The sequence below is a fragment of the Microtus pennsylvanicus genome, chromosome 8, assembly GCF_037038515.1.
Source record: "Microtus pennsylvanicus isolate mMicPen1 chromosome 8, mMicPen1.hap1, whole genome shotgun sequence".
Classification (NCBI taxonomy): domain Eukaryota; kingdom Metazoa; phylum Chordata; class Mammalia; order Rodentia; family Cricetidae; genus Microtus; species Microtus pennsylvanicus.
The window spans coordinates 19,054,278-19,064,196 of NC_134586.1; the positions used below are offsets into that span (position 1 = coordinate 19,054,278).

Below are 9,919 nucleotides of genomic sequence, written 5' to 3' on the forward strand. Positions count from 1 at the left end.
AATGGACTAAATGTAACTATAATTCTTGCTTGATAACTGCTTTGTATATGTAATTTTACTATGTTAAGGTTAAAATCTTCCTTATTATTTGGGGGAAAAAATGGTGTGGGAAGTCCTTCGGTGTATGTGTTGCTTTTATTGGTTAATGAATAAAGAAATTGATTTGGCCTATGACAGAAGAAAATAGAACAAGGCAAAAATTCCAAGCAGAGATAAAGGATAAAAGAAGGTGGAGTCAGATAGATGCAATGTAACTACTGAAGGATAAAGACACCAGCCACCAGTCAAAACTTTACCCAGTAAGCCATACCCTTGTGGTGATACATAAAATAATAGAAATGGGTTAATGTAAGACATTACTAAGAAAGAGAACTACAGATCAATCTCACTCATAAACATTGATACAAAAATACTCAAAAGATACTGATAAACTGATATAAGAATACATCAGAAAAATCAACCACCATGATCAAGTTAGCTTCATCACAGAGAGAGAGAGAGAGAGAGAGAGAGAGAGAGAGAGAGAGAGAGAGAGAGAGAGAGAGAGAGAGAGAGAGATGGTTCAACATGAAGGAGTCTGTCAATATAATCCACCATATAAGCAAACTGAAAAAAAAACCAACATGATCATCTCATTAGATGTTGAAAAGACTTCAACAATGTACAACATCCATTCCTGATAAAGGTCTTGGAGAGAGCAGGGATACAAGAACATACCAAAATATAATAATGGCAATATACAGCAAACTAAAAGCCAACATCAAGCTAAATGGAAAGAAACTCAAAGTGATCCCACTGAAATTAGGAACAAGACAACATTATTCAACCTCTCCATATCTATTTAATAGAGTGTTTGAGGCTCTAGTTAAAGCAATAAGACAACAAAACCAGATCGTTGAACATGGCAGACAATGAGGGCTGCTGAGAAGCCAAGGACAATGGCACTGGGCTTTGATCCCACTGCATGTACTGGCTTTGTGGGAGCCTAGCCTGTTTGGATGCTCACCTTCCTAGACCTGGATGGAGGGGGGAGGACCTTGGACTTCCCTCAGGGCAGGAAACCCTGACTGCTCTTTGGACTGGAGAGAATTGGGGGGAGTGGGGGGTGAGGAGTGGGGGGAGGGGGAGGGAAAAGGGAGGCAGGGAGGAGGGGGAAATTTTTAATAAAAAAAGAATGATAGTCATAGTCCTAAGACATTATTTTTTGATATAGAAATTGAAGGCAGTATTTTACAATAATATATATTTTCAGGCATGATTAACTAGACATTTCATTTTCTATATAAGAAAATATACCAAATACACTATTGTTATGGATTAAGAAAAGAATCAGAGTTAATGTTTGCAGTGGTTCCTTTTTTATTATGCTTATTATTAATAAATACCTTAAAAATAATAAAAAATCTTCATTTTCTGTATAAGGAGAAGTGAGTTGAGATCAGTAGAAACATCAGACATGATTCAGAGTCTGCCACAGTCACGCCAATGGCTACAAATAAAAGTCTAATGTGTGTCCTCTCTGAGGAGACAGTGAATAACCCATGTTGTTATACCTATCCAAGTCTCAGGTATGTATTAGTGGTCATTACTTCCTATGAAGAACTTATTGAATACTATGCAATGAAAATTGCACCCCACTTTGAGTCTTCTACCAACTCTGATTACCTGACTAGCATTTCGGTGTTTGTGGAGAGGCGGGCATATTGCAGGTTCAGAACCCAGATACAATTTATTTTTAAAATAATATCCAGTCACTGCCCACCTCTGTATCTGACCTAACTTACTTGTAACTGATTGGTGAGACATATTTGGAAAGTGTTAACATACTCATAGCTTCCATCAGCTGAAATGTGAAGAATTCCATCAGGTATCATTGAGACCTTCAGCATACACTTCTCCGAATGTTGCCTTAACCTGCCCATAAGATGTTTACACCATATTTGCAAAGTGTCTTTATTCATGGCATTTTTCGTTTTATTACTAAAAGAACTTCATGAAACTGTCACTGTATTGGATCGTGGGAATTTGGGGTAACTTGAATCTGTTTTATCTGGCCATGGACATTCATGCTTGGCTCTAGAATGAACTATCTCTCATCTCTTTTAGGGCAGAGCTATATTTTTTCTTATCAACGAATGTAGAGTTAAAACAATCTCAGGAGTAGGCATTCTACACAATGACAGAAACTATTAGGTTTTCCACCAGGGCTATAAATGTTGTTCTTGATAATATACTTTAAATAGAGTACAACTAAGAAAGATAAAACACAACTGAAATTATCATTACATTAAAGAAAATATATCAAGATAAGGAAACATAAAATTGGTTAGGTTATTAATGTGGCAGGAAGAATGAAGGAGGGAAATTAGAAAAAAAAAGGGAGTGAGCAAGAGAGGTTAGCGGGGGGGGGAGAAGAGCTGAATGAAAGCTATTTTTTTTATTTTTCTTTATTGTTTTTATTGAGCCCTCCTTTACACAGATGATAAATGGGCTGAAAAAGAAATCAGAAAAACATTGCCCTTCACAATAACCACAAATAACATAAAATATCTTGGAGTAATTTTAACCAAACAAGTGGAAGACGTGTATGACAAGAACTTTTAATCTTTGAAGAAAGGATTTGAAGTAAACACCAGAAAAAGATCTTCCATGTTCTTGGATAGGTAATTTTAATATAGTAAAAATGACAATCTTACCAAAACCAATCTATAGATTCAGTGCAATCTTCATCAAAATTCCAACACAATTCTTCACAGACCTTGAAAGAACAATACTCAACTTCATATAGAAAAGCAAAAACCCAGGATAGCCAAAACAATTCTGTACAATAAAGAAACTTTCAGAGGCATCATCATCCCTTACTTCAAACTCTACTACAGAGCTATAGTACTAAAATCAGCCTGGTATTGGCATAAAACAGACAGGAGAACTAATGGTACCAAATCAAAGACCCAGATATCAATCTACACACCTACAAATTCCCGATTTTTTATTTTGATTTTTGATTTTATATTTTGAATATAAAATGGTAAAAAAGCATATTCAACAAATGGTGCTGGCATAACTGGATATCAATATGTAAAAGAATGAAAATAGATCCATATCTATCACCATGCACAAAACTGAAGTCCAAATGAATCAAAGACCTCAACATAAAACCAAACACACTGAACCTCATAGCAGAGAGAAGAAAAAGTATACTTGAATACATTGGCACAGGAGACTGGTTGCAAAATATAACCCCAGTAGCACAGACACTGAGAGAAACAATTAATAAATGAGACCTCCTGAAACTGAAAAGCTTCTGTAAAGCAAAGGACATGGTCTACAAGACAAAACGGCAGCCTACAGAATGGGAAAAGATCTTTATCAACTCCACATCAGACAGACGGCTGATTATCAAAATATACGAAGGGGAGGATGGGGAGAGCTTGGGGGAATGGGATGGTTGGAATAAACGAAGGGTGAATATGGGAGCAGGGAAGTATATATCTTAATTAAGGGAGCCATTTTAGGGTTGGCAAGAGTCTTGACTCTAGAGGGGTTCCCAGGAATCCAGAGAGATGTCTTCAGCTAGGTCCTTGGGCAACTGAGGAGAGAGAACCTGAAATGGCGCTGGATGGAGATAGAGAAAGAGACCCACATTGGAGCACTGGACTGAGCTCCCAAGGTCCAAATGAGGAGCAGAAGGAGGGAGAACAAGAGCAAGGAAGTCAGGACCACGAGGGGTGCACCCACCCACTGAGACTGTGGGGCTGATCTAACGGGAAAATGAAGATTTTTTTATCACACTGTAGAGATCAATGGATTGCTCAAACTTATCTGTCATTTTCAGAAAGTTTTCTGTATTAAAGCTCAGCTTCTTTTCTTGCTGTCTCTTCTTCAGGAATACCAACATTATACTCACAAGACCTTATCTTTTCAATAATTGCACTTACTATTAACTTCACTGCAGAATCAACTTCATACTCATTTCTAATGGAATCCTGCTTTCTTTAGTCTTTGTTATGTTTCATGCCTTTGCTAACCATTTTTTATTACCCCTTTGCTCATTTATCATCTCCATAATTGTGCTTTATTATCTTAATCCAGACTGCTATGTGTATTCTTTTATGGAAACTATCTGTAAGTTATTGGAGTATGAAGAGTTTCCATCTGAGTGTAGTTCACTTATTCTAAAAAGTTTATTATAATAAAAATTCTTCATCAACTTTCAGATTTGTTTTTCCCAGATACTGATGTGGTTTGTGGTAAAAAAAAAAAAATGTCAGAACCATGTCTATGCAAAGTCCCCAAACAAATTATTAGTGTAATTACATGTGTGCATTTTGTGTTGAAATGTCAAAAACCAGATGGCTGAGGATTGTTATCTCCACCTTGATATATGGCAAGGTTTTCCATTTCTTTTTGCAGAAGTGAGCCACAGCAACTGTCTGGTAATTAGCAGCAACTGGAACCCTCAAGTGTTCAATCCTTGTGCAGTCCTCTTTGATCGTGACTTTCAGCCCATAAAGGTTTGGTCCTCAGGACTCTGAACACTTCCTTAACCCTTAGCAGAAACATGTGTTACAGTTCTCATCCCCAGGTCTCAGGTCCTTGTTCATAAAGAATAAATAGCTTTCTGGCACCCTTCCCACAACAAAGACCTGTAGTGTGTCTTCTTTCTTTCATTACAGTTCTGTATCTTTCTTCAGCCTCAACCTCTACTCACTTTGTCTTCTTTTTACTTCTTCTTGTCTCCCTCCTGCCCTGTATGTTAGAAAACTGATCAACTGCTTCTTCTTCAGCTGCCAAGAAGCATCTGCCTTTCTCTTTTAACAGCATGGCCTGACTACAGTCATTGGTCCTTGCCTCTGTTTTTTTTTTTTTCTTGCCTGTGAAGTTGCCTCTGCTTTCAGCTGTCCCTGATGCCACTTCCCTAGTGTTTCCAGCTCAACCTGAGCATCTTAGAGAAAGCAAGTAAAGGCCCCTGCAGGGAAATAAGTTTTAAGGACTGATGTTGCAACACCAGTGGAAGCAGCACAGGAGAGCGTCCAACAGAGCCGCTGAGGCAGAGCACCCTTCCTAAGTAGTTTGAGGAAAGTCCTTTGGACCAGTTATGGCCATCAGTTTCTGATCAATCCCAACATTTTGGTAGATCAACCACTGCCTTGACTTTTGTACCAGTCACGGACTTGGAGGTTTATGCTTTGGAATCACAGGCTAAATTCTGAGTGTCAATCATAGAAATATTTTTTGTAGACTACCAGGGAAGGTATTCCCTTTTTGACCAAGGTGAAAAGCATTGCATGTTCATGCATAATTAGGTAAATATTTTGATAGCAAATAGTCTGGTTAAAACTGTTCCCAACTCCTCTTTTCCTCCGGCGCGGTGACTGAGTTGTCTGCTACCGACGGTCCTATTGTCATCATGGGTCGCCGCCCCGCCCGGTGTTACCGGTATTGTAAGAACAAGCCGTACCCAAAGTCTCGCTTCTGCCGAGGTGTCCCTGATGCTAAAATCCGCATCTTTGACTTGGGACGGAAGAAGGCAAAAGTTGATGAATTCCCGCTTTGTGGCCACATGGTGTCAGATGAATATGAACAACTCTCTTCCGAAGCTCTGGAGGCTGCCCGTATTTGTGCGAACAAATACATGGTAAAGAGTTGTGGCAAGGATGGCTTTCATATTCGAGTGAGGCTTCACCCCTTTCATGTCATCCGAATCAACAAGATGTTGTCCTGTGCTGGGGCTGACAGGCTCCAGACAGGCATGCGTGGTGCCTTTGGGAAGCCCCAGGGCACAGTGGCCAGGGTTCACATTGGCCAGGTCATCATGTCCATCCGCACTAAGCTGCAGAATAAGGAACATGTGATTGAGGCTCTTCGTAGAGCCAAGTTCAAATTCCCTGGCCGCCAGAAGATCCACATCTCAAAGAAATGGGGCTTTACTAAGTTTAATGCAGATGAATTTGAAGACATGGTTGCTGAGAAGCGACTCATTCCTGATGGCTGTGGGGTCAAATATATTCCTAATCGTGGTCCCCTGGACAAGTGGCGAGCCCTACACTCCTGAGGGCTTTCATGGTGCTCTCCTGTACCCTACCAAATCATGTTCAGTAATAAATCTCACATCCAGTCTGCTTAAAAAAAAAAAAACTGTTCCCAACAACTAAATCAAATTTAGTGATTTAATAAAACAAATGCTGTGTGTGTGTATCTGTGTGCATGAGTGCATGTGTGTGTGATATATAGTAGGGCATATGTGTATTTGTTCTTGAGTCATGAATATAGGTACATTTTTGGTAGACTATACATGTGACTGTTGTAGTGCTATTTATTTTGTGTTTTAATAAATAAATCTCACCTGAATATCAGAGAATAAAACTGCCTTACTGATCATTCATACAGACCAGGCTCCAAGTAGCCACACTAGTTTGCCATAGAAACTGAGTACTAGTGGTACATGCATTTAATCCCAGAAGTACAGAGGTATATAAAATGAGAGGAGACAAATTTCAGGCTCAATCTCATTCTCAGGATTCTGTAGGGAGGATTGCCATTTCAGACTGAAGCCGAGGTAAGAGGCAGTGCCTGGCTGTTTTGTTTTCTGACCTTCAGGCTGAATCCCAATATCTGTCTCCGGGTTTTTATTAATTGTGGTACATTTGGTGCCCAATGCTTGGGGCACAAATTCACAAAAAATCTATTTGCCTGAGCCTTTTTAGCCACCAGCACAGGCCAGAACTAGACACAAAGTTAGTCACCTGATTTCTAAAGAAAAACTAGTGCTCCTGACTCCATTTACCCCAGATTAGCTTCCTCTTATGTGACTTGCTGCCATCCTACATGGAACCAACACAGCTTTCTGTGCCCCTATAGCTTCCTGTGGCTCCCACGGTCTCTGTGGCTTGCTGCCAACCCTGAGTGTGGCTTCCTTGCAGCTATGTTGGCTTCCTTTGGATCCCACAGTCTACATGTACATAGTGCATGGCTGCCCTAACTGCTGTGTCTTTAACAAAAATCCACTCAGTTTAGTTTTGAGTTCTTCTTATAATGTGGGATTCCCCTCTGTATGCTATGAATATGCTTTATTACCATTGGTTAATAAAGAGCATTCTTTGGCCCATGACAAGGCAGAATATAGCCAGGCTTGACGAGATATAAAGATATAGTAGGTGGAGTCAGAGAGACACCAGAAACCTGCCAGTAGACCACAACCTTGTGGTGTTATACAGATTAATATAACTGGGCTAATTTAAGATGTAAGTGTTAGCTAATAAGAACCCTGAACTAATAGGCCAAGCAGTGCTGCAATTATTATAGTTTCTGTGAGATTATGTGGGCCTGGATGACCAAGAAACCACTGTGCAGCCTCCTATTACATGATGGCACCCTCTGTGGGGAAACTATATCCATATAAAACCCCAGAGAGCTTGGGAAGGAATTTTAGACACAAAAGAACAGAGTTAAGCAGCTCTTCTTGGTAGCAGCATTTTCTCAGCTGGGCTCTGATTACTAGAGGAAAGCAGAGATGCGATTCCTTTAAGAGAAGGCTCCTGACTCAGCATTAGCAACAAAACTGTGCAGGTCCTTTAAGGGCCAACTTCCTGATTTGTGCTGGTCCTGCTATGGAATGCTTAACTGGGGTCTATGAACAACATGGTACAAATTCCTTAATGACAACATAGACCCACTGCATCCTTGGTGCTTGGGCAGTGAGCATGGTTAGCAGAGGCAGTGAAGATTTGTCTGTCATGTATGCCTGGGCGGAGAAACAGGCAGGGTCATGGAGTTGATTCTAGCTATGCCCACTTAGCATATTGTAAAAAGGCTCTCCTGGTCAGAAAATGATTTAAGATGTGAAATAAAAAAAAGATTCAAATGAAAAACACCTCTAAATGTGTCACAGTGTTTGGATAAATATACATAGGCTTATGAGCGATAAGAAACAATACAGACAGTTATAGATTAAAGGATTAAAGATATATATATAATATTGTATTGTACTGGCTAAGTTTTTTAGTGTGCACCAAATCCTAGCCGAATAAAAGTGAAGCTAAAGAGTATTTACCAGTCTTTTTTACACAAAGTACAAAGCAGCATTCCATTTACAATCCTATTACAACACTTTGTAATCTGCATACCAATGCAGTTCAAATAACACATTTACTTTAGAAATGAGCATAATTAGATTATATAGATCATAGTAGGATTAGACAGAGTGACCTTTTCCTAGCATTCTCTGATAACTCAGGAACATTTTGCCACTTGGCTGTTTTTTTCTCATTTATTCTAAACAATCAATTTCTGGCATAGGCCTCAAAAATCTTTAGAATCTTTTACAGTTTAGGATTTATATGGAAAGAACTTTTTTCTTGATGTAGGTGGGTCATCTGTCTAGTGTTATTTTCATTGGTTAATTAATTAAGAAACTGCTTGGCCTGATAGGGCAGAAAATTAGGTGGGTGGAGTAGACAGAACAGAATGCTGGGAAGAGGGAAGTGAGATCAGACTGCCATGGAGCCAGCCACCAGGTCAAACATGATGAATCTTTCTTGGTAAGCCACCACCTCGTGGTGCTATACAGATTATTAGAAATGGGTTAATCAAGATGTGAGAGTTAGCCAGTAAGAGGAAAGAGCTAATGGGCCAAGCAGTGCTAAAAGAATACAATTTGTGTGTTGTTATTTCAGGTATAAAACTAGCTGTGCGGGAGTCGGGCGAGATGAAAAGCAGGCCTGCTTGTCCCCTCATTATATTTTCTCTCCTAGATGAAGAGAGTTTTATTGTTGAGAACTGAGTACTAGAGTGACTATTTCTGTATAAATTTGAGATGAGAAGAAACCCAAAAAATGAAAACTGAGAAGCAGCATAAAGTGAGTTGAATATGGTGATCATAGTAAAATTTTAAGGTTAACTATATTTTTGAAAAATAGGTTGCTATGTTCTGCAAGGCTTAAAGGTAGCTGTCTTCAAGTCAGAAATGCATTTAGGTTTTATTAAAACAATTTTTGTAGGCCCACTGAAAATGTCAAATTTAGGACAAGGAACAAAGGCTGTTCGTTTCAAAGAATTTTCCTTCTAGAATGTAAAGCAAGATTCAAATGGATATGTGCTTGTCAAAGCAGCTATATCTCCTAGTTGCTTTCAGAAGAAAGCAATACTGCTACCCCTTAGGAATATCAAGTAAATAAAAAGCCATTTGTAACTTTAACATACTTCTCCTTTCTCATTGAGATCTCAGCAATAAGTAGAAACACATACAAAGTGAACATGATTATCTAAATATATAGTAGACTGGTGAACTTGCCTTATCAAGATCATAGAGATTTTATTCCAAAATCACTGCTCCTGTATTGCCCATGGAAAACTTAAAAAATGAGGTGTAGTATCAAAAAGGCAACTTCGATTTGTGTATTTTCCATCTACTCTATCAATTTAATAATGGAAACTTGTCTCCATATCATCATCAACCCTTTATTATATTAACCAGTCTCTTCTAATTTGTGCCTTTTGTGTCCTAATTTTCTGCAAACCTATTTTATAACCTAAGTAATTGACAGAATTTCCTCTCTGTATTTTTTTAGGAGCAATTTGTAGTCCCTATTTTGGCAAAACTTTCTTTACTTCTTTGAACATTCTTTTTAAAGTATCCATGTTTGAATCAGATAGCAAAATGTCATCCACGTAATGGTAAATTATAGATTTAGGAAACTGCTTACGAATTATTTCCAATGGTTGACTTACAAAGTATTATCACAATGTGAAACTATTGGGCATTCCCTGTGAGAGGATGGTCATTGATATATCCTAGTAGGCTGAGAACTATTATAGGTAGGCAATATGAAGGCAAATTTTTCTCTATTCTTCTCATATAAAGATATAGTGAAGAAACAATCTTTCAAATCAATAACTATAAGAGGCTATCCTTTTGGTA

The 9,919-nt window shown here is 38.7% G+C and overlaps 1 protein-coding gene across 1 annotated transcript; it reads left to right on the forward strand.

Annotated features, from left to right (window-relative positions):
* The first annotated feature begins 5,356 nt into the window (after positions 1-5,356).
* Positions 5,357-6,120, forward strand: LOC142855941 (large ribosomal subunit protein uL16). Its single transcript, XM_075982610.1, has one exon. The coding sequence runs from the start codon at positions 5,411-5,413 to the stop codon at positions 6,053-6,055; it is 645 nt and encodes a 214-aa protein (XP_075838725.1). The 5' UTR covers positions 5,357-5,410; the 3' UTR covers positions 6,056-6,120.
* Positions 6,121-9,919: the final 3,799 nt, after the last annotated feature.